This window comes from Gopherus flavomarginatus, chromosome 8 (assembly GCF_025201925.1).
Source record: "Gopherus flavomarginatus isolate rGopFla2 chromosome 8, rGopFla2.mat.asm, whole genome shotgun sequence".
Classification (NCBI taxonomy): Eukaryota; Metazoa; Chordata; order Testudines; family Testudinidae; genus Gopherus; species Gopherus flavomarginatus.
The window spans coordinates 98282629-98308744 of record NC_066624.1 but is presented as its reverse complement, the minus strand read 5'-3'; the positions used below and the strand labels follow the sequence as shown (position 1 = coordinate 98308744).

General features: G+C 42.1%; 1 protein-coding gene across 1 annotated transcript in view; it reads right to left on the bottom strand.

Moving 5' to 3' along the window:
* The window catches only part of PRKCI (protein kinase C iota), a 54455-nt gene that overhangs the window by 25351 nt on the left and 2988 nt on the right, over positions 1-26116 (bottom strand). The window contains exons 2-5 of the mRNA XM_050965946.1: positions 11412-11533; positions 6884-6973; positions 5009-5059; positions 2927-3012 (exon numbers count right to left, since the gene is read on the bottom strand). Of these exons, the coding sequence (XP_050821903.1) occupies positions 2927-3012; positions 5009-5059; positions 6884-6973; positions 11412-11533 (349 nt within the window). The remainder of the gene's footprint in view (positions 1-2926; positions 3013-5008; positions 5060-6883; positions 6974-11411; positions 11534-26116) is intronic.

Here is a 26116-nt window from a genome sequence, read left to right as displayed (position 1 = left end):
TGAAGTTTTTTTTTTTTTCTGCGCAGAAAATATATTGGGTTGTAGAGGAGCTGCAGTTATGCATTTTGTCCAGCAGGAGCTGGCTGTGGCATTGGAACAAAGGGAAGCTGGCTCAGACAGCCACAGCAGTCACCAGCCAATAGGGAGGAGAGACTGCGTTCCTCATAGCATGCTCTGTTTGCAGTGCTAGGTGAGGCGGCATGGGATGTGTGTGGCGGGGGAGAGAAGAACCAGAGTAAGTCACATGGGACTGCTAGGAGGACACATACGGAGAGCTAGTGGGGGGCGGGGGATAGACTGAGGAGAGGACACATGGAGACAAGGCCTGATGAACCTAACTGAATGGGAGAGGCTAGGCGTCAGTCAGGGTCTGGATGGGGGAGGCACCGCAACTCTGTAACAATCCCTCTTCCCTCACCCAAAAATACTGTTCCATACTTCTCCCACCTACAACCAACCACTCTCCAGGTCCAATCCCAGGCTCCTTCCCAGAAATTACTTCCCTCTCCTTCAGAGCGTTGCCAGATGTCCAACCAGAATGCCCAGTCGAAAAGGGACCCTGATGGCTGCTGTCAGCACCACTGGAAGGGCCATTAAAAGTCCAGTGGGCTGCCCGCAGCAGGACAGGCAGGGTGCCTGCATGGCTCCACACGGCTCCCATAAGCTGTCAGCATCTCCCTCTGGCTCCAAGGCATAGGGCCAGCCACCAGGGCTTCATGTGCTGCCCCCATCCCTAGCACCAGCTCTGCAGCTCCCATTGGCCAACCGCCACCAACAGGAGCTGCCGGGGAGGTGCCTGCAGGCAGGGGCAGTGTGCAGAGCTGCCTGGCCACGCCTCTGCTTAGGAGCCAGAGGGAGATGCTGGAAGCTTATGGGAGCTGCCTGAAGTAAATACCACCTGGAGCGTGCACCCCCAAAAAAAAAAATCACACAGACAATACCAGACCTCAGCCCCCTCCCAAACCCAAACTCCCTCCCGGAGTCCACACCCCCTCCCCCACCCCAACCACTTGCCCCAGCCCCACCCCAGAGCCCACACCTCCTCCTGCACCCCAACCCTCTGCCCCAGCCTGGAAACCAGTCCCACACCTTGAACCCCCTCTGCCGCAGCCCAGAGTCCCCTCCTGCATTCCAAACCCCTCATCCCATGCTCCACCCTAGAGCCTTCCTCCCCTCTCCCACTCCAACCTCCTGCCCCAGCCCAGAGGGCCCTCCTGCACCCTGAACCCCTCATTTCCAGCCCCAGCTCAGAGCCTGTACCTCCTTCCACACCCCAACCCCTTGCCCTAGCCTGGAGCCCCCTCCCACACTTCAAACCCCTTGGCCCCAACCCCTAGCCCCCTACTGCTCTCTGAACCCCTCATCTCTGGCCCCACCCCAAAGACCACACCCTAAGCCAGAGCCCTCATTATCCTTGACTCCCTTTGCACTGCTTTTGAGGAGTGCAGGAAATACATTTCTGTATTGTAGTTTAAATGAATTACTACTCAAAGTTCTGTATTAATATGCCTAGTAAGAAAACTGTCAAAAAACATTTCCTGATTTTTTGTTGTCTGTATTATTATTGACATACTTGTTGACAAGTATTTTGAAATAAATTACCAAAATAATTGAAACTAGCATAATTATATTGTTATTTTGGCAAACAAAATATGCAGAATTTTAAAATACTGTGCACAGAGGGTTCCCCCTCCCCCAGGAGTAGCACAAGGCAGCAATAAAACTTAACATAAAGCAGCAGTTTCAGTACACTTAGAGGTGTTTGTAGGAGGGCCTCAAAGACTGAACTTTGGGCAATACACAAAATGACAATCCATCAAATGATGCTAACAAAGCAACTGGAGACAAACCATTATAGAGGAGGCTAGTTAGAGGTCACTCAAGAGACTTTGGAAAGAGCTGCTTCAGTGGAACGAAAACCAGAAACCAGATTTGGAGATGGTCAAGGAGGGTGTTGGAGAGAAATTCCATGTTTTTAATGAGCCCAGTGGTGAAGGTGGAGAAGATATATTGTGTATGGACCTGTATTATACAAATACTACTCATTACACATTGCACATTTTCTTATACCCTGTTAAATGTTTTAAACAAATATGAAAAAAGTACCTAAAAAGTACCTAATTTCTTACAGTTAATATGACAAATACATGCTTGTTCCTTCTGATTGCTCCTATTCCAGCATATGGAGGCTGGCTGAACTCCTCAGTTCTTACTGGCAAACCATAAAGAGAACTCCCTGCAACACTAGTGACTCAAACTTGTTTAAGCAGCAAAGAGTCCTGTGTTACTTATATAGACTAATAGATCTATTGGAGCATGAGCTTTTGTGGTTGAATACCCACTTCATCGGATGCCAACTTTGTTTGTTCCTAGAGCTCAAGACACTGACAATGCCTATTGGGAGCTCAGTACCCAGAGTTCTCTGCCAGCTCACAACCATTTAAAATTTAACTTCTGCAAACAAAATTAAAAGAATATCGGTGTTATGTACTGTTGATATACGTAGTAGTTCTTTTGGTGTGCTTTGGATTAAAAAAAAATAATCAGTGAATTGGGTTATAATTTACCTATATAAGTGCATGACATTTAAATAGCCCAAGTGGCAAATTTTACTGAAAGCACAGGGTTATCAAAAGACCAAATGCTATAGAATAAGTTAAAAAAAAAACAAACTACTTATACTATAAACGAAATAAATGAGAGGTGTTGAAGCTAGAAATGTAAACTTGAGTTACTTCAGTATACTTTCTGGTTATCAGAACTTGTATAAAAAGAACCACCTTATTTGATGTACTGAGGGTAAAGTCCATTTTCTCCAGACAATCTACATTTTAATCTTTGGAGGCAGTAATAGTACAACTGCCGAAGAGACGGGCAGTGCATAAAGGTTTTAACATTGCATTCAACTACTCACAGAAAGTCTTACCCTGTTAAATCGCTTAGCTTGAAAAGTATGACCATTTGCACAATACAGCTTCCGCCACCGCCGGGCACCACGACGATAAATGGATTCTAAGAAAAGTAAAATACAATTATATCCATGCAAGTGTGAACATTACACCATACAACATACTCATGGACACATTATACAAGCTAATTTACAAATAAAGGGCCCAATCCTGTAATTCTCTACTCCAGCAGAATTTTATGTCAATGGGAATGTCTTGCCATGAACAGAAACTACAGTTCGGGACTCTAAAACCTCTTCACTGAGTTGAGTGCTGCCCCCACCAATCAAAACCCCCAAAACACTGATGGTAATTACAAATAATTGCTATTGTCTAAAAGCATTCAAGACTGAGCCAAGAGAAGGGAGATTGTCCAGGTATTACAAATATTTGATAAAAAACAACTATTTTATTTAAATTGAAAGAATAAAAAAGAGGAGTGCCTTGATTTACACTTGCTTTGCTGCACTATAATCCCCTGATATTTTAGGCCCACAGCTGCCACCACACAACGCATTTTGCACTGGCAGTACCACATTAGGAACTCAATGGATTAATACTGAACCACAAACAACTGCATCTTAAATTGTTTTTCAAAGCCACTTATGGTTTAGCAATGCCAGTTTTTTAAAAACTGACTGGTGTCACACTTAGTCTCCATGTGTATAGTCAAGCAAATCAAATTATTTTAAGTGTGTTTCAATCAATCAGGGACTCAGATACCATGCTAACAAATGCAGTGTCAATATCTTGATAGCTAAAAATATAGCTACTTTTCTATACAAAATCTGTAACAATAGCATGGTTTTTTATAGCTTTAAGCACCCAAGTTAAAGCTGAGGCTTTTCTTAAAGACTAGGAGAGAACTAACAGTTAGCAACAACAGTTGGGTAACATGACCTCAAATTTCAAGAGCAGCAGCTGAATTGAGTCTATAAATTGACAACCACTGCTGTACCCAGGAAGACAAAAACGACACTTCATTACTCTGACGAGGACTACAAATAGTCAACCAGCAAAATGGTAGCTGTCCAAGAGAAGCTGACATGTAAAAGAAAATTATCATGTTATGGAGCAAGCAATACAAAAGAGGCATGAGTGGTTACAAATGAGATGAATGCTTACCCAGGAGTGACAAAACACAGCACAACTTTGAGTGTAGCAAGACCTACAATATTAACTCAAAGTGAAAACATGCAACTTGCATCAAGTGTATTTACTTCTGTTGTAAAGGTTTTAATTGGTTCTCATGAGAGTTTCCCAGCACAGGAAGCTAACGGCAAAATACAAGAAACTCCTAGTTTTCTGTAACCTGTGTAGGAATGTGTGCGAAAGTCCCAATCTCTGGGAGACTTGTCTTCTGTGGTGTCAGAGAAGAGGCATGTCATCATAGCAACACTGCAAGATTCCTCACACTGCCTTATGAACATGACAAGCGTGACGTCGCGGGACCACATCCAAGGATAAATGGGCAGGTTTGCAACCTTAATTTACGAGCAACAGTTGAATGCAAACCATTTTACAATAAAATATATTGGGGAGCATGGGGAAGGAAAGCCCCTGCCACCCCGAGCTGCATAATCCATTCAAAAGTTATCTGGGCAAATCCAATCTTAATAGAAATAGTAATTTCAATTGGCATGACTAGGAATTCCCAAGAGTATAATTTAAGAGGTAACAGTAATTCCCTCTTCCACCATTTCATTGAATTGTAAAGCATTTTCAGCACTATATACAATTTTCAGAGTCCATGGAAAAACAGCAATGGGAGAGGGCCTGAAAGGTCCCTGAAACTTAGTTTGATTTTTGGCCATTTCAGCTGATAAGATGGGACAGCACTGTTAGTCGTCATGGCTATTCACCCTTGGGGAAAACGGGACAGCCTGAAGAGAAGAGTAATAGCCACATTTTAGTTTCAATTTCTTAGATAAGCTTTGATATAGAACCTATCAAGAGGACATACAAAAAGCTACTATTTTAATCAGTTCAGCTTGTGTTATTGGATAACTGTGCAATGACCATTTACAGAAAGTATTTCTTTTAGAAAAATGCCTACTTACTATCTTCCCCTGGACAAGGCATGCCAGGCCTTTCTGGTACACAAGGGAACACTGTAAAGTAAACAGTAATGCTCCAGATTAATCTTTTACTTCTGATATAAAGATACATTTTCAAGATATACAACAGTTACAAAAAATACTTGTATCATCTGGGAAGAAAGTAGATGTCAAGGTCAAGGTAAGATCTATGGTGTACTGCCAGTGAGGTTCCTTGAAAAAGGCTCTTTTAAACAATTGCCTGAGAGGTCTCCTGCATTCCATAAAAGCCACTCGGTACGGAATCAGTCCACTGCAGACCTCTTGCTATGCTAGAGGCTAGGCTTAAGCAAAGAATTGGAGCCAGAAACTTCCACACTCTAAGACTATCCTGACTTCTTCTGTGACCTTTGGCAGTAACCACCATTCTGGCTTCATTTCCTCATGTAAAATGGGGATTACAATACCTCCCTCACAAGAACATGAATGATTAATGCAAGTTTGTTCATCGGATATTATCATGGACCCAAAAACTGGCTTCAAGTATTCATCAGAGGAGCTGTATTGCTACCAAATCTATAGATCAGACTTTCCAAACTTTTTCTATAAGATGAACTACATTGTAACAGATTTTTGATGGCTACTTCTCAACTCATTTTTAATTGTAGTGTCCATGTAGCAGCTACAGCAGTTGCCTACATGGCAAAGTAAGATTAGGAAACTGTTCAGTGTATTTTTTATATGTCAAATAAGGTAAATGAGCAACAGTAACTGAGAAGCCAGCACCATATAACCAGCCAGCTCTCTACAGACCACCCACAGGCCCTGGACCCGAGTTTGGAAACCTCAACCATAAATACCCCACGTTATGGTGCTTTAATAACCAGGCATTTATGGTCTTGCGTATGCTAGTACTTTTCTCAGTTTGCCTAGCACCAAGGACTCTACACTGGAAATAGTAACAGAGGAAGCACTAGTGTAGACCACTGAGTAGACTTAGACATGGTGCTAGTTTAATCACTTCAGCCTGTCACAACTGAAGTGGAGTCAAGGCAGAAGGGAAAGCATATTACAGCCGTGGTTCTCAACCAGGGATACATGTACTCCTGGGGGTATGTCATCTCATCTACATATATGTTTTACAACAGGCTACATAAAAAGCACTAGCGAAGTCAGTACAAACTAAAATTTCATACAGACGACTTGTTTATACTGCTCTATATACTAAAATGTAAGTATAATATTTATATGCCAATTGATTTATAATTATATGATAAAAACGAGAAAGCAAGCAATTTTTCAGTAAGTGTGCGCTGTGACACTTTTGTATTCTTATATCTTATTTTGTAAGCAAGTAGTTTAAGTGAGGGGAAACTCAGGGGTACACAAGACAAATCAGACTCTTGAAAAGGGTACAGTAGTCTGGAAAGGTTGAATACAGTATGTCACCATGTACGCAAAGACTTGGGTAATGATATATTTGAACTAAGTGGAAACTAGAAGGGATCCTGAGAAGTCCTCAAGTCCAGCTCTTTCCATTCAGGCAGGACTAATTAAATCTAGACCATCTCTGAAAGATTCTTAAAAACAGTAAATGATGAGGATTCCACAACCTCCCCAGTAGCCTATTCCAGAGCTTAACTACACTTACAGTTCACAATTTCCTAATAGCTAGCCAAAATCTCCCTTGCTGCAGATTAAGCCCATTACTTCTTGTCCTACAGACACTCTCAGAAGTGAATGCCAGATACTACATTAAGTACATGGAATTTTCCCTCTCCCCTATGCCTTCACATAGTGAAGATGATTAACAGTACGAATCCATAAAATACCAACGTATATAGAAAAGAATATGTACGGGCCCATGCATGTAAGGAGAAAGACAAAGTTCTATCCTACCATGAATTAGAAGCTCTGAATCCTTGTTTAGTTCATACAACCGAAAGGCTTCCTCTAACTCCAGCTGAGAAGAAACTGTGCATGGGTCTCCTAAAAAAGAATCAACTCAATTTTAGAATACAGCACTGTTATGGAGTCTTCCCAAGATAATGACACTTAATTTCAAAGCACAGTAATACTATGAATATTTATGCTAGTATCTAGATTAATATTAGCCTGTAATATTAATATTTCAGTCATTTTGAAAGACTCATATTCCAGACACAGCATCTGAAATTCTTATTTATCCTGGAGGGAGTTAAGACCTATTTACGCAGTAACTATTCTGACTTACAAGTCTTTACAGACTTGACCTGTCATCACACCCATTCAGAGTGGGTAGGACTAAATGTGAGCTACAGATCTGAGTGCTTGTCCACACTGTGCATTAGTGTGTACCAACTTGGATGTAAACTTCAGTGTACACCAGTGTGTCATGCACTAACTGTACATGTGGGCCCTGTTGGCATACACTAAAAGTTCCCTAGTGTGCACTGATGGTCATGTTACACACAGTACTGGCACTGCATAGACAAACCCTGAGTTTCTTTCTTAAACATCATGCTGTTCTTGCACATACATCTGTTGTCTATGATGCCAGAAAAGATTATTGTACCTGTAGCACAGCATTACTTTCAAGGAAGCTATGAATCCCATAGGAAGGCTGTCTCCTATCTCTAGCTCTTTCTTCAACAAATTGGTGTCTTTTCCCTCCTCCCCCCAGACTGAACTATCTCCTACAGCAGGTATGTGCATTTCCAACTTCCATCAGAATCAGGGCTGCCTCAGCCTCAAAAGGGATGCCCAGTAAGAGGCAGGCACACTAAAGCTCTCAAATATTGAGTGGTTTTGGGGTTCACAAATTTGAGTATGTACTATTTCACCACGAGATAAATAAGATTTCGCTCAAGATTTCACACAAATATTTCATAAATGCACAATGTTAAAACTGGGTTCACTTTGCCTTTATATTTTCTCCATCCGTCCTATCAGACACAATCTTAAAGTGAAAAAAAAAACAGGCTGCTAACACTTTAGTACTTTCCTCACATTAACTTGGATGAAGTTATAAAATGAATGATAGTCTTAAACCCAAAATCTGAAGGATGATAAATGTGTAGTTGTTCTCTCTCCCTTTGCCCACAAGGGACTATTTGCCCTAACTTCTGCAGCATGAATCACAGCTGAATGACGTTTATTCTTAATAAAGGCAGCCTTTTCTAAAGCTTTGAAAAGGAAATATCATCACACACCAGCACTTAGAACCAATCTAAGGCCTTGCCTACATGGTAAAGTTGCACTGGTTTAACTAAAAGTGATAGATTACTTACCCTGGTGCAAATACCTGTGTGCATATTCTTATTTATATATAGAGATTGCTTATTTTGATTTAGCTTTCTCTTAAAGAAATAAGAGCCCACACAGAGGTTTGCACCAGTGTGACTAAGCCAACATCTTAAGTTAAACTATTGAAATTCTTATAACTAAGGCCTAACACTATGGGAGAAATCAAGTTAGATTGGCCAAGTACAGGACTCTGAGCTAGGAGCTCCTGAGTTCTGGCCTTGGTTCTGACAGATTTCTTTTTGAAGTACAGGCAAGTTATAGGCTCTCTATCTCAGATTCCACATTTGAGAAATATGGACAATATTAATCTAACTCCCAAGGAGATTGTGAAGATCAGTTAACATTTTTAAAATGTTTTGAAGATTAGAAAAGCTATATAAAATTTCATATTACTAACATGGCTAGTTGCTTCAAATGTATGAGAATGCAATGTCATTGGCAAGTCAGTAATAAGAACATTAACACAATTGGACAGGGACTAATTAGCTATTGTAAGAGAACAGAAAGGGCATAAATCATTCACTGCAAGACATCATAACTGACCTGACCATTTTTTGCCTTACACTTACCTACAGAAAATGTGGATTTGACTATATTTTAATTTTAGTTCTCATGATCATGTAATTTTATCACTGATATAGCATTTAATGTCCCTACTCTTTGCAATTTTTGTTGTTAGTGATCACCTACTAAAATGTTTTGGCACCAAGTGTTCAAGCTCTGTTTTAACTTTCTCTTTCCTGCAAGCTATGATCTGTCAAGACTAAAATAATGTATATGCTCTTCAAAGCCAGATTTTGTCACGTCTCACTACATCCAATGTGAGAAATTAGTTCTGTGGGACATGGAACTGCCCACTCACTGCATAAATGCATGTGCTCCAGAAGCTTTAAAAAAAAAAAAAGTAACTATTTTTATTCAGTGGTGTTGCAACACCAACCAAACCAGTTTTTCTACCACCAAGCAGGAACAGAGAACTGTGGCACAGGTTTCAAAAATACAAAAAGAAAATGGGCAGATGCTATTAAATATCTCTAAGGAGATTTAATGCCTATAATGCTTGAGATAGAGGTTTCATTCTAGAAACCTGTACTGATAGCTTTTTCTGGGTGTGCCAGGGAAATACAATGTGCTGTCCTCCCCATCACATTCACATACAATCTTTCCTTTAAACTCTAAAGGGAACAATAAAAGTGTTCATTCACAGAATGGCATGATGACTTATTCTACCACAACATAAATAGGTCACCCGTCCGCTCGTATACACCCAAGGTCTAGAGTGAGAGACTAACAGAGCATTAGCAGTGAGTAAATTTTTCTGAAAAAAAATTATGCTAGCTCTGACATGACCTACAGATTTCAACTGTGTGCTCCCAACACTAAGAATCATGGCAGGTTATTCAAATAAGTGCTATTAGGTAAGTAGAGGAAATCTCGTAAGAGCACATATGAACATAGCCATGAAGGGAGGAGGAAAAAAAAAAGAGGAGATGGATTTTACAGGGAATAAGCAGCAAGTATCCTTTGTGGAGTAACATCAACATTTGCTGTTTTGTATGCATTCAAAGAAAGTTAGAAGTAATGAATTATATAACAGTATGCATTCATAAACCCTTTAGAAATAGTCATTTTGAATTCCTCATTTAGCAGCTAAGGTAGGTCTAGCTTCCTGTGTGAAAAAAATAGAAGTTACAATGCATCAAGCTTTTTATTTTACAAGAGCTTAAAAAATTAGACCTAGTAACAAACAAAGGAAAAAAATTGCATAAGTATGCATGACTCCAATAAAACTTTTTACTCAACAGGCAGTTTTAAGCTGTAGTTTCACTGCTGCTTATTAAACGCTATATTTCCTGTATTACATTCCCAACAAGCATAAATAATTTAGTCTAAAAGAATTGAAAGTAAAAGCATGTGCATTATAAGCTGTCAGTTTACATACTAGTATAAACAAGCTGTATTTTTTAAAAAAAAGCTTTGGGAAAGGAATTTTTATTCAATAAACTAAAATTACAAGTTTCTAGGAAAACTAACATGACTAAGGATTTTCTTTGGCAGGCAGGCAGGCAATGTGTACTGAACAGCTATACTTAGTACATATGGGTGAGATTTTCAAAAGCAATCAGCATCGGACGAACTTTGCTCCCAGTGAAGTCAGTGGTCAGGCCAATGCTGAACGCTTTTGAAAAAACCCACCCTGTATGTACTAAGGTACATAACATGAAACTAAAAGATTTCAACATAACCACAGCATCATTAAGAAGCCCAATTTTTCACCCTTCTCTAACTTAGGATAGGGATAAAGACCATTGGCAGAAAATACCGATATTACAATTCAGATTGAGTACAAAAATTAAGTTCCAAGTAAGTTCCTTATATGCAGAAGTTAAACTATTCCCATTGCACATTTGGGGGGGAAAAAAGTTGTGTTTTCAGGCCCTCTCTTCAAAATGGAAATATCTATTTAGTTTGTACATACAGCTGTAGATATTTGTGCACAGAGTCCATCTCTCTTTAAAAAGAGCATGGAAAATTATTTGTAATCATAGTCACTAGTGTCCCCAGCATGGAAGCAGCACTCAAACTTTCCACATCAGCATAATGGTAGAGGTATATTACTGCTCTACAAGTCTGCTCCTCAGAAAGATGTATGTGCTGAACTGTTTCTAATGTTCCTTAATTCTACAGCACCACTCCTCTCCCCTGAAGAAATAAGGTTTTGAGTCAAAGGGTCTGATTGACAGCTCACAGAAAACAATGAGGGGAGCAGTCTCTTTTTTGACTTCAGTAGGATTTATATGTTGCATTAAGACATTGTGGATAAGATGCTTAAGACCATTTCCATAGTTTAAGACTAGGGTTGGAGAAGGGAAGGTGGGTAGGTTCTGCAACATTTAATCCTAGTGGTAGCTATGAATTTAAGGTTACTATGTTTTTCATTTGGAACTAATTATTTAGTACAGAATCCAGATACCACCATAATGGATGTTTTTTAAATAAATACTTTCATTAAGAAAATAAGTGTACAGAGGAAAGGGATGATTGGTTGTCTTCTGAACTCAGTTACTCCTTCTTAATTTATGTAGGAGAAGGATGGAGATCTAAATTTCCACAAGATAAAAACTACTTGATGTCACTTTACCTTCTTCATCAATCCATTTCATAGTGAAGAGTTGTTCATTGTCAAAGAAGCACAGGTCTCGAACCTTATTACACAGTCCTTCAAACGAGATGGAAGGTTCAAAATAGGTTATCATGATGTCCCTGAATGAGAAATAAGTTTAACAAAATTATTCAAACTCAGAAACTATAATGCCGTATGCAGGACTACAGAGATGTTCATTTCCTGAACTCTACTGCTTTTTGTTTGCCAATGCCAAAAGTCTCCCCAAAAAAATTGATTATACTAAAGTGCTTCCTTGTACTCTTATCTGTTATAATCCATGTGTAACATGAATACACCCAGTGCTAGGGAAATAATTTGACCTTTGTAAGCCATTAAAACAGAATTAATAAACACTCCGGTTTATTTTCTGCAATTTAGAACCTGGGCTTCAAATGATTTTATTACCAGTTTGAAAACTGAAAGAGTAATCATCTACTTTTGAAATATTAAGATGTATGGCGCCATGCTACATCATTAAAACACCAATCACTTATCAACAGAACAAAACAGATTTTAGCTATACATGCAAGTAATCAGTATCAACAGAAGCTGGATTAAGAAGAGGGAAATGCTAAAATTTATAGCTAGGAAGAAAAAAAAAACAACACCACTCTGTTAAGGTTAGGTAAGCAGTACATTAAGAAGCTTGTTTGTTTCATGAATGTATATTATCAGTGAAATAAAATCTATAAATTCTTTCTGCAATAAATGTGTAATAAGTTATGAAATGTTCATGCAATCTGTAGATGTACATGGCAATTGACAAGACAGAAGAAATCATTGCCCCTACTTTTTGAGCTAAACCTGACAGACGAAACAAAACATTAACAGTTCCAGTAATAACTAGGCGAGAGGCCAGCAAAGGAAGGATTCGTGAAGTAAGTGGGTTCTAAGAAGGTATCTGAAACGGGTAACCTATCAGATAGGTGGGAAACCAACTCCAATTACTGGAGGCAGCTTGGGGGGGAAAAAGCATGAAGCAGTGAAGCAAAGAACAGGAACACAGATGGAGGAACAAAAAAAAGCATGTTTCGAGAGAAAAGGGAGTAGCAGGAAAAAGATGCAAGAAAAAAATTACATGAGTCATTGACAGTGAAGAGCTGGGGTAGGAAACAGTGGTGGTACTGTAAGAAGGCTCTTCCTGCAATCCCAGAGAAGCCACAGTATTTTTATTAAAATGACCAGCAACTAATAGCACTGCAACCACAAACATAAATGGTAGAAGTAAGTAAGTCAGTGGTTTCTATATATTAATGATCTAACATGAAATTTTTAAGCCATCACCTTCTGCTACACTTTTTCTGCCTTGTTTAGACCTTAAGCTCTTCACAACAGGAACAACCTATAGTACTTAGCACAACGCGGCCCCAGTCTGAGGACTTGTCTACTCAGAAAAGTTATACTGGTACAAAGTAGGGTGCGCATTTAAACCACTGAAGTTATGCCGGTACAAATGCTCGAGAGGACACACTTATTCTGGTATAAAACAGTGTGCCCTTTTCTGGTTTAAGTTATTCCAGAATATTTTAAACTGCTTCTGAAAGGACATAAGACTGGCTTTTTTCAGTTTAAGTCTATACTGGTATAATCAGGGCTTAAATTCAGCCAGACTGTTCAGAGTGCAGTGTCAGTAAATATTTTCAAACCTTGACTCCAGCCTGATGCTGTGTGGTGTAAACCAGTGCTTCTCAACTGGAAATCCACGGCCCTCTTGGGATCCATGAGCCAGTGTCAGGGGTCTGTGGGGCAGAAGCCCAGAGGCCCACTGCCCCACAGCTGGAGCCGAGTCCCACCACAGGGCAGAAGCCCTTAGCCCCCTTCTCCTCCAGCCCAGCAGCTGAAACCAGGAGGCCACCCTGATCCCAGTGGCCCCTGGAGTTTTTATAGCATGTTGGGGTGGGGGACGGAAAGGGTCAAAAAGACAAAGGTTGAGAACCCCTGATGTAAACAATACAAAATGCAGCTTTAATAAAAATTATGACAATTTTCATGAGTACTGTGCAATATATTTTCGTGATAATTATGACAAATTACCAGTTACATACTGTATATGGAGAGCAGCAGGAGCCCTTCATAGGCTGGCAGACCACAGAGATGGGTGGCTGACAGAATGTAAACAACTGCGTCTTTCTGAGGTAATCAATGAGGGCAAAAGTCAGTGGGTAATCATATCTGATTTGTATGTATGGTTAATTTCTATATACTCGTAACTCGTCACTTAACGTTGTAGTTATGTTCCTGAAAAATGTGACTTTAAGTGAAACGATGTTAAGCGAATCCATTTTCCGCATAAGAATATATGTAAATGGGGCAGTTAGGTTCCAGGGAATTTTTTTTTTTTTTTTGCCAGACAAAAAGGCATTATATACATTTTAAACAATTTAAAATAAGCAATGTAATACTACGCCGGGGGAGGGGGAGCAGCAGTGTGCACATACTGTGTGTTTACAAACATACTATACATACAGTACGGTACTATACTTGGGAGATGCCCCTGCCTTACCCTACACAGGCACAGCCCACTTGCACTGGAGATGAGGCAGGCAAGGAGGCTGAAGGTGCTGTAGACTAGGAGAAACACATTGCACAGCAGCAGCAGCTTCCCCTACTCTGCAAGCACCAGGGGCAGGGGGGAGGGGACACGCTCAGCTTCAAACCCCCATCCTTGACCTGCCTCTTCTCCCCTGCCACCTCCTCCCCCTTTACTTTCCATGCTGCATCCTCGCTCCTCCCGCACCCTCCCCCCCTTCTAAACATAGCGAGCCAGTTGATTGTCACCAGCAGGAGGCAGAGGAGGTAGAGGTAGCCTGCATGCTAAGTCCTCACTCCTCCCCTCCCCTTCCTGCCTGGCAATCAGCTGGCTTGCTGTGTTGGGGAGGCAGGGGAGCATGTGTCCTTGCTCCTCTACCCTAGCCCCAAAACACCACAAACCAGCTGATTGCTGCGGGTGGGGGGGAGGGGAGGAAGGTACTGATCCGTGGGGTCTGCAGGCAGGCAGCGCTGTGGGGAGGTGAGGCGTAGGGAGGCTGCCAGCTGTGGAGAGAGCAGGCAGCCAAACAACGTAAGAGTGGAGCATTGCACAGCTTTAAAATGAGCATGTTCCCTAATTGATCAGCAATGTAACAATGAAACAACGTTAATCAGGATGACTTAAAGTGAGAAGTCAAAGAAGTAAGAGGAAACGGTCTGATAAGGAGGAGGAGTGGAGAAGTCAGTGGCACTGTTGTTCATCAGGATGAAGAAGCAGCACAGAGCATCTCTCATGAGCAAGAACAACACTATGACGAACAGGAATGAGGCGGGAGTGACATACCGCTGTGTTGGTCAGACAACCAAGAGAAAGATGGGGGGAAGGGGTAAACCCATGAGTAAATGTTAGAAAAAAGGTTAACTGGGTGGCAGTATCTGTACAAAAGTACAGTTCCTCAGAGCTATGAGCAGAGATCATGGCTTGAAGATTGGGCTAATTCTTATATTTCAAGCTATGGGGACAGCAAATTAAAACAAATGAAGTCTCTGTGCTCATATATCTTTTTCCTCAAAGTCTCAGTCACAAAGCCACAGACAGGATTCAGAGTGAGGCAGAGAAAGATAAATTGATAGCATGTCAAGTGCAAGGGCAGTCACAACATACTGAACCAATGTGCAAAGTACTCCATACTGTGTATAAACTGGTGAAACAAAATTGATCTGCAGAAGTTACAGACTAAATATGGGGCACATTCTCTATTCAAATGTCACCTGCACCAGCACATTGTGGAGAAAATGAAGAAAAAATATTTAAAAATATCTTGTAAGTGAAAAATCACAGTAACGATTGATGAGTCATTCACTTTGGGCCAGGTTTCCACTCTTAGCCTCTACATATGATTTGCAACAGAGGAGATGGAGCAGCCTATGAACATGTTTTGTTGACCTAATTGAACTTTGAGCCACTGATGCCCCTATCATTGCCAGAATCTTGCTACAAAAATTGGATGCAGTGGGATTCACAGAGGCTTACCTAAAGGAGCACTTAGTGGCTCTTGCTTGTGATGGAGCTGCAGCCATGCTAGGTCAGAAAAGCACAGTGGCTACTCTGATACAGCTGCATTTTCCCAAATTGTCTTGCATTGCTCTGCCCAGTGATTGGAACTCTGTTTACATCGCCATGCAGGATATTCATGGAGTCAGCCACTTTAAAGTGTTTATGGACAAACTGTACTCTGCACCATGCCTCCCCTAAACAGGCAAAGGAACTTCAAGAATGTGCAGCAACTTTGCATGTAGAAGTCTTGAAAACTGAGCCCGTTCTGGGAAGATGATGGGTTGCATCAAGCAGCCGTGCAGTGAAAGTGGTCTGGAAGAATTAGTCTCTTTCTTCACTTAGAGCAGTCAGCAGAAGCACAAAGTAAAAGAGGAAAAAAAAAAAACCACACAAAAAAAAGAAAAACATGCTTAAAGGACCCCAGAAACACCTGACATCTACATAATTTGTACTCAACCTGGGCATATTTTCTGACACTCTACAAGAGTTAGTAGAACTGTCACTTGAGCTCAGTCCTCAGAAATCAACATCCAAAAGACAAAATTCTGAGGCAGATTCGTGTTTTTGAGCAAAGAGTACAAGCACTAGGGGAGCAAGAGAGGCTTGAGTGAGAAGCTGAAGCTGTGATGGAATTTCAAGGCATCACCTCAATCAGCCAATCCCAATTCTACAGAAGTTTGCAACATAGGCTCAGACAAAACGGATGAGCAACTTGCTGCTATCAAATTTCTATATCCTAGGAACTAGCCACAGGATGCCGACATACTCCATGGAGAGTGTGAAGTCCAGGCTCTTTCCTATAGGTTGCAACTGGATGAGAAAGCGATAGTGTGTGGGTTCAGAGAGTAAAAGTACTGTCACCAGAAGGCAATGTCAGCTCATGTAAAATCTCTTGTAAAGTTAATCAATATCTATCGATAACATCAAGTGAATGGGGTTTATCGCACATGAGCATAATCATGATTCCTTTGCAGTCATCTCTGAAAGTGCAGGCCACATCAACACTACTTTTCATTAGCTTGGTAGGACTGTCTCTCACAATGTTCAGTGCTGAGCCATATTTGAGTTCTTGGGTGAGGAAAGGAATACACACTGCAACTGATCTCAGGAGCAAGGTCAGAGAAGAAAAAAAGTATGGAAACAACTTGATATAGCTGTGGAGCCTCCTCCAGTAGCTTTTTGTCTATCTGGTAGGCAGGGGGATTTCTCTGCACAGCACCCACTAAACTTTTCATTATCATCAAATAATATTTAAAGGGTTACATTTAGAAATTCAGGTCAGGACCTAAACTGATGAACCAAATGAAATGAAACAAGCATATGCAGCAACACTAGGCTTTATGAAAACCAGCAGATTTGCAGACAGCCTTATCACAGAAGCTGGGGCTCAAGGTGACATGCTGTGGTCACTGAACCTCAACTACCATCCATCCATGTTCTGTCCTTTTGAGTTCTATCCTAGGCATTTTTCAGAGAAAGTGTGTTGTCAGCTTTCCTGCCTGCATTCTTCCAGGATTCCTTTTGGAAGTTTGGCCCCAAGACCAAGTTTTCTGGTTTAAGTACAATATTTTAAGGAACTCTAAAATCCCCAAGCAGACAGATTTTATTTTAGAAGCCCTATCAAGGAAATTGATTGAAGTAACATAATCCTGGTCCTTAAACACTTCCCTGAACAATGCAACTGAGTGTGACCAAAGGAAAGCAAGTTACTGGGTCATTTGGTTGAGGGTTTCTGATATAAGCAGCTCATGTTACGAGGGCTGTGTAAAATTCACATCTTTCTGCTTTTTTGGTGCGGAGACTGTGGTAGGGGTCACAGCAGTGAGGAGGAAACGTGCGTGAGGTGGTGCTGGACCAGCGCAGGCCAGGGACTCCAACCCTATGCCCCTTAGGGCTGTGCTCTGGCACTGCTATAGAGGGGCAAGGACAGCCCTAAACAATGACTCTACATGTAAGGGATCAGACACTTTTTTTTTCAAAACCCAGCTTGATTACTAGAGCTTTGGGTTTCCAAAAACATAGATTTTCCCATGATAAATGAGGGACTGCTCTCAAAAGGGATCTCTGCTTTCTAGGAGCTCAAAAGTGAAGAACTATAAACAGGAAAAGTTGGGCAACTTCCCATTCAAGGACACACTGGGGGGGCGGGCGGACCAGGGAAATGGCACATCTGTGGCACCACGCCTCTCACCCACAAATACCCTCCATCTGTGGCAGCTTCTCCCTCAACTGCCCACCAGGCCAAGGACGGCGGTTCAAGGAGTCCCCTTCCTTCTGCTGTTACCCAATGAGAGGAAAGAACCCAGAACCCCCCCACTTGTGGAGGCGGGATAAGGATGGTGGAAAGGGACCATGTAATGCCACCACACTGCTGATGCTCTCCATGACAAGACAACTGCTGTGAACCACTAAAACTACAGAACTCACTGCTAACGTGAGGCATAGTTGAGTCCTAAAGTAACAGGTGCACCTCTCCTCTTCACAGGGAGGAATCTTCCAACCTGCTCTAACTAATCCTGCCACGATTTATGACAGTTACACCCAAGAGTGAATGCTGCAAGAGTGCAAGCAAATAAGTGCTGCAATTTTAATCTAGAATGTAATATAAACAATGATACCTTGTCACAGTGCTTCATGTCTACTACTTATAGCACCAACCTCACTTAACCACTTCTAAAGCTATTGTCAACTCCAAAGGGCAGCGTTAAAGTTGCGTTGCAGGGGTTGCGTATGCTTCAACTCTGCCTTTCCTGGTTTACACTTGAGCAGCTCTGTGCATTCTGGAAGGGCAAGGGGCACCACTGAGCACTTCATTAGTTCTGTGTTAACAAAGTTTGATGGCATTTAATTGATTTACAGTTGACTAAGGATTTAAGTTGTGGAGATTTCAAAACCTATTCTCTCTTTGCTAATATTAAAGCAGTGACAAAAGTCGCTGAGCAACTGGATGTTTGAGAGTGAAAAGCAAAGAAGTTTAGATGAGATGCTGAACCTGAGATATTAGAGCCATCAATAGCAACAGAAAAAGCAGGAAATGGAAAGGGATTATTTAGAAGAAAGATCAGACACTCCATTTGAAAGAGTGCATGAGGCAGCTCAAAATTAGAGGTTAAGAATCCAAAAAACTCAGATTAGCGTAACTGCAGTTTACATTAAACAGAGAAAAGTATTCTGACAAGATGTCCACAAATTTAAGATATACTGAACATTTTGATGATTGGATCTGTTAAAAGCGACAAAGAGTCCTATGGCACTTTATAGACTAATGGAAGTATTGGAGAATAAGCTTTCGTGGGTGAATACCCAGTTTGTCAGATGCAATGCGTATTAACTCATGAAAGCTTATGCTCCAATACTTCTGTTAGTCTATAAGGTGCCACAGGACTCTGTCGCTATTTTAATGATTAATTCCTTCAGCTATCTTGTTCAACAAGGTAAATGTTGAGAGTATTTTTTCAAAATAGTTTACAGGCAGGACTTATAGGCTAGGTGCTTTAGAAATGGGAACATTTTCCTACAGAATTGTGGTGCTATTGAACATGAAACCTGTAAATAAAGACCTGATTAAAGCAGGCTGCGTTAGGAGCTCTTTAAAGACCTGAAAAATCAAAAAAGAATCCTACAAAAAGTGGAGACATGGTAAAATTGATGAGATGTACAAAAGAACAGCACAAGTATGTAGGGATAAAATCAGAAAGGCAAAACCACAAAATGAGTGACACAAAAAGCAGAAGTTCTTTAAATATATTAGGAGCAAGAGAAAGAAAGGAAAAGTCCTTGACTTATTGGGGAAGGAAAGCTAATTACTGATGATATCAAGAAAGCTGAGGTGCTTAATGCCTATTTTGCTTCAGTCTTCACTAAAAGGTCAACGATGACCAGATACTGAACACAACTAATACTCACAAAAGGAGGTGATGCATGGGGCGGGAGGGAATGCAGGATCAAATGCCCCTCCCAGCAGCCATCCCGGAAGGGGAGGAGCCAAGCCACAGCCTCTTCCAGGCACCTGGGACAGCACCTGGCTGCAGCTGTGGCAAGCTGTCGCACCCGCACCCCTGCCTAGGCTCAAGTTCTGAGGGCAGTGGCCAAGCCAGCCAGAGCCCTCCCCCTCTCCTTCCTGGCACACACAGCCCCTGTCCCTGAAAGCCGAGTGAGCCCAGGCAGTAGGCTGCTGTTGACACTCCTCCCCAGGAAGGCTTTCTCCAGGCAGCTGGCTATGCTGTATAGAGCAGTGACCAGGAACAGCTCCATCCTGCAACTGAATACAGGTGGTGGGGATGGGGAAGCCAATGCCGCGGGAGGACAGAGGCCCTCCTTACTCCCCAGCAGGTAATGTGTGATAGGGAGGCGGTAGGGAGAGCACAGTGGCCCGGGCTGGGGGCAGGGCAGGGAGGAGACATATGGGGTGGTCACTTGTCCTCCTCTTTAACTTATGCCCCCCACTACAGGCAGCACCTCTCACATATGCTAACAAGGGGGAAAGAATGCAAGTGAAGATAGGGAAAGAACAGGTTAAAGAATATTTAGATATGCAGAGCCTGATAAAATTCATCCTAAGGAAGTGTTTCTCAAATGCTGCCACTGTGGCTACATGCAGCCACAGTGGCTCTTCTTGCTGCCACAGCCTCCTGAACTGTTGCAGGGGAGTAAAGCAGGAGTTCCTTCCCCTGCCTAATGCTCCTATATCAGTGGTTCTCAAACTTTTATACTGGTGACCCTTCTCACATAGCAAGCCTCAGAGTGTGACCTCCCCTTATAAATATATTAAAAAGAGTTTTTAATTTAACACCATTGTAAATGCTGGAGGCAAAGCAGGGTTTGAGGTGGAGGCTGACAGCTCACGACTCCCCCATGTAATAACCTCACCACCCCCTGAAGGGTCCCGACCACCAGTTTGAGAACCTCGGTCCTAGATGCACCACCTTGGTGCTGGTTGCTGGGCCTGCCAGCAGGGGTCCCCCTCCCAAGACACCCGGGACACAACACTGGAGAAGCAGGCAGCCTGGTGAGTTCCTCAACTTCCCAGGAGCGGTTTGAACTTCAGTCCTGAGGCTGCAGGGGGACAGGCTCTGGCCACAGGGCTTCCGGCTCAAGACCTGGGCACCTAGCTGTGCAGCTTTGGGCTCCGTCCACAGGGCTTCAGACTGCAGCCCCCTGCTGCCTCCCTCAGCCATCCTCCCCCATCCAGAGCTTAATTTGTCCCCAGGCTTGCTGAGTAAGTCTGCTGCGAAAAGTGATACTTGCATGTTTGTTAATATCACTTTTCACAACAGGATTATTAGCTAGCAATAAATAAGTTAGTGATTTGGACGTGTATATGTGCATATTTATTTTTTTCCTTAAGTTAATCAAGTATGTTAGCGAAAAGTGAGAGCGGCCACCAGCAAAAGTTGGTGGCCACACTCTGAGGCCACCAAAAAAATTTGTCTTGAGTGTACTTAAGGAACTAGCTGAAGCAATTTCTGAGCCATTAACAATTATCTTTGAGAACTCCTGGAGAATGGGAGAGGTCCCAGGAGACTGGAGATGAGTAAACATAGTATCTATCTTTAAAAAGGGGGACAAGGAGGACCCAGGGAATTATAGACCAGTTAGCCTAACTTCAATATCTAGAAAGATACTGAGCAAATTATTAAACAATCAGTTGGTAAGCACCTTATAACCAGGTTATAAGGAGTAGTCAGCATTGATCTGTCAAGAACAAATCACGCCAAACCAATTTAATTTCGTTCTTTGATAGGATTCCTGACCTAGTGGCTAGGAGGAAGCAGTAGACATGATATACCTTGATTTAAGCCTTTTGAAACAGTTCTGCATGACACTCTTATATGCAAACAAGGGAAATGTGACCTAGATGAAATTACTATAAGGCAGGCGTTCTCAAATCTGGGGGTCGGGACCCCTCAGGGGGCGGTGAGGTCATTACATGGGAGGTCGTGAGCTGTCAGCCTCCACCCCAAACCCTGCTTTGCCTCCAGCATTTATAATGGTGTTAAATATATTTTTAAAAGTGTTTTTAATTTATAAGGGATGGGGGTCGCATTCTGAGGCTTGCTATGTGAAATGGGTCACTAGTACAAAAGTTTGAGAACCACTGCTATAAAATGAGTGCACAAATGGTTCAACGACCATATCAAAGAGTATCATATATACTCGCTCATTAGCCCGTTCGTTTATAAGCCAAACCCCCCACCCCTCACAAAATGGATAGGTAAAAACAGCAAAAACTGTATAACCCTTTCATACACCAGCCCTATATTTCAGGGGCTGAAAACTGTGGGTCCTGGCCCGTCAGGGTAAGCCGTTGGCAGATCTGGACTTTTTGTTTACTTGGAGCGTCTGCAGGCATGGAGCCCCTGAGCTCCTTGTGGCCACAGTTTGCTGCTTCCAGCCACTTCCCGCAGCTCCCATTGGCTGGGAACAGCGAACCGTGGCCACAGGGAGCCCAGGGGCTCCATGCCTGCAGATGCTCCAAGTAAACAAAACTATAATGTATTAGATCAGGGATAGGCAACCTTTGGCACACGGCCTTCCAGAGTAAAGCACCCTGGCAGGCCAGGCTGGTTTGTTTACCTGCCTGTGTCCGCAGGTTTGGCCGATCTCAGCTCCCACTGGCCGCGTTTGCTGCTCCAGGCCAATGGGGGAGGCAGGCAGTGGCACGGGCTGTGCTTACCCTGGCGGGCCATGTGCCAAAGGTTGCCGATCCCGGTATTAGATATTCAGTTCAATGATTCAATACTTTCATTAAAGTCTTGCATAATGAAATAGAGAATATGCTTATAATATCTACTGATGAGAATGAGCTGGGAGGGATTGCAAGCAATTTGGAGTACAGGTTTAAAAATCAAAATGACCTTGACAAATTGGAGAATTGCTCTGAATGGAACAAAATGAAATTCAATAAAGACAAGTGCAAAGTAGTTAGGAAGGAAAAATCAAATGCACAACTACAATGTGGGGAATAACTGTGTAGGCAGTAGCACTGCTGAAAAGGATCTGGGAGTTATAGTGGACCATGAACTGAATATAAGTCATCAGTGTAATGCAGTTGAAAAGGTTAATTTGAGTGCATTAATAGGAGTGCTGTATGTAAGATACGGGAGATAACTGCCCCCCTCACCCCCCGCCACTCAGCACTGGTGAGGCCTCAGATGGAATACTGTATCCAATTTTGGGTACCACAACTTAGGAAAAATGTATACAAATTAATGATAAAAAGTTTATTAGACCTGACTATGAGGAAAGGTTAAAAAACTGGGCATGTTTAGTCTTGAGAAAAGACGACTGAGAAGGGAGCTGATAACACACTTCCAATATGTTTAGGATTATTATAAAGAGGACCATGATCAGTTGTTCCTCTTCTCCACTCAAGATAGGACAAGAAAATAATGGACTTAATCTTCAGCAAGGGAGATTTAGGTTGGCTATTAGGAAAAACTTTCTATCTATAAAGTTAAGCTCTGGAATAGACTTCCAAGGTAGATTGTGGAGTTCCCATCATTGGAAGCTTTTAAAAACAGTTGGACAAACACCTGTCAGGGATGGTCTAGGTCAGTCGTCTCTAACCTTTTTACGTCCAAGATCACTTTTTGAATTTAAGGGCAACACAGGATCTACCCTGCCCCTTCCCCAAAACCCTACCCGACTCACTCCATCCTCCACTCTCTCCATCGCTTGCTGTCCTTCACCCTCACTCACTTTCACTGAGCTGGGGTAGGGTGTTCGGGAAGAGTTTGCAGTGTGGAAGGGGGTTCTGGGCTGAACCTGGGGCAAGGGGTTCGGGCACAGGAGGGGGTGAGGGGTGCAAGCCCTGGGAGGGGGCTCAGATGCAGGAGGGAGCTCTGGGTTGGGGCAGAGTGTTGGGGTGCAGAAGGGGGTACAGGGTGCTGCCTCTGGAAGGGGGTTCAAGGTTATGGCTTGGAGTGCAGGAGGGGGTTGGGGTACAGGAGTGGGATCAGGCCTGAGGTGCAGCCTCCTGCCAGGCAGCACTTACCTCTGGCAGCCCCAAGCTGGCAGCCCAGCATGGCTGCTACTAAGGCAGGCTCCCTGCCTACCCCAGCCCCACGTCGCTCCCGGAAGAGGCCAATACACCCCTGCCACCCCTGGGGAGGGGGTAGGGGGTACACGGCTCCACATGCTGCCACTCTCTGCAAGCATTGCCCACGCAGCTCCCATTGGCTAGGAACGGGGAGCTGTGGCCAATGGAAGCTGAGGGGAAGGAGGGGGTGCTTACAGACAGGAGCAGCATGCGGAGGGAAACCCCTGCCTCCCGAACCCAGGGCTACAGTGGCAGCTTCTGGGAGCAGCATGGGGCTGGGGCAGGCAGGCACCAAGCCTGTCTTAGCGGCAGCCGTGCTACACCACCGCAGATTACAATCGACTGGTTGGTGACCACGGGTCTAGGTTTACTTGATCCTGCCATGGCTTAGGAGGCTGGACTTGACTTCTCAAGTTTCGAGGCCTATATTTCTATTATTTACTAACCCTTAATGGTGGTGCAAACACCTCCACTATAAAAACTCTGTTTTTCAGAGATTATTTTAATTTCAGTAGTATCCATAAGCCCAAATCAAGGCCTCATTTTACAGGGACCTGTACAGAGAGAGTCAGAGAGCGACCCTGGCCTGAATACCTTGCATTTAAAACAAATATTCAAAAGCTCTTTGTAAACATTTAAGATAATAGGATCCTCCTTCAGTAAATAAAAGACCTGCTCCACCCGTGGAAGAAAAAATTAAAGCAACATTTCACATGATTAGCCTCTCCAATAGAGTTAGTAAATCATGAGCTACAGCAAAATTGCGTTTATCACTATTGTCTTTCCTGCAGTTCAGTGCAGTAAAGACTCAAAACAGACTAATTTGTTATAGTATCTAAAAAAGCATACTGTACACCTTGTCACTGCCCTCCCACTTTTCAATTGAGATCAAGTGGCTTTTCTTCATTATCCTTAAAAGGTCACTTTGTGTGTAATCAAAGGATGTATATAAACACAAAAAAAGCATTAGTTAAAAAAAAAAATCACTGTTATCAGTTAATTTTTTAACTGAACATTGATTTTTAATTTTTTTAAATCAAAGGATGTATATAAATGATACATTTATCCCACTGTTTATTATACCACTGGTCTCCCATAGAAGCCTAAGATTAACTACTATGCACAGTGGGAAGAGAGACTAAATTCTTCAGAATCTTACATCTAGATGCTTTGGAAAAAACTCCTCCACACATTTATCATGCTCCCACGTCAAACATTTATGCTTTTGATGAGGTCTAATTACATCACTCAGAAAGTCACACAATATTTGACTCCCAGAGTGAGCATGCTATTTCAATATTCTCATCAAGTACTAAATCAGAACTCTTTAGAGCATGATTTAAAGTGACTCTTCTCATAATGGACACTTTCAGGTCTGGAGATCACCCACTCCTGTACAATGAGATTTAATTGCTAACCATGCCTGAAAACCCAGTCATCCTCCTACCTAGATTAAATTTTACAGTGGAGTATTTACAGCACAGACAGATATTTATGAAAAGAAAGCGTAAAAGGTTTACTCCCTCTTAAGATATTCCTCCACAGAAGACCATAAGAAGTTTGGTCAAGATAATGGAGAAAAACTTTCTGGGCTACTAACTTGTACTATAATTTGCCCAATACCACTAAAAATCCAGAAAATAATTCTAAAATGAAGATACATAAATCAATTTCAAGTGTCTGCTGAGTTATGTTTTGGCTCCCTGGTTATATATTAAACAGTTATTTCCCTTTCCTACTCAGTGCTGCTATATTAATGTAAAAAAGAAAAGCCAAGTTAACACATACCAAGAAGCTCATGATACAAATATTTTCTTGCTTGTTCTTGGGACAAGACTACTTATGCTCTGTGGCCCTCCAATAGCCCCAATATTTAAAGATGAATTAATCTTCATACTAGAACAAGAATTCAGTTTTATTTTACTATGCATTCACTTAGGAGATCTTCATGATCTATTAAAAACTGACTACCAATTTTCCTGGGAATCTAACTTTTCATCATTGGTATAAGCTATACAGTTGAGAGGGCCCAAAGTATCTTTACCCTGTCTTCTAACTGTGCTCTAAGCCTAGTTTAAATTAGAGCTTATGCTCTTGAAAAATAGGTAAAGAATTTTCTGACACTCCATCTACGCCAGTTATTAAAAGTAAGCACTGCTCAACACTTCCTGCCGTCTCATCTTAAGCTGGATGGATAATGGTTCCTTCTCAGGACTTGCCTTTATCATTGCATACAATAGCATAATTACTGCATTACCTCTTTCTAGCTGTTCTAAACCATGCCACTAATAATTTATTCATCTACTTCTACAGTACTGAGATCATATAGTTTTATTATTGTACAGCACTGATAACTGCTATCATAGATTAGGTCAAGTACTAAAGTATGGGCCCATCACAAGAAACTTCCAAACACAAAGTGGTGAAAATGTACATGAGAGCTCACATGCTTATACCGATGGGTGCTGGCTCTTCTAATTTGTTGTTGCTGAATTCCTTATGAATGTCACTGTGCAAGTGCTATGTAAAAAATTTTACTAGGAAATAAATAAGAAAATGGCTAAGGTGCCTAACATAGCCACATAGTCCTATGAGTAACAGTTTTATCTCTTG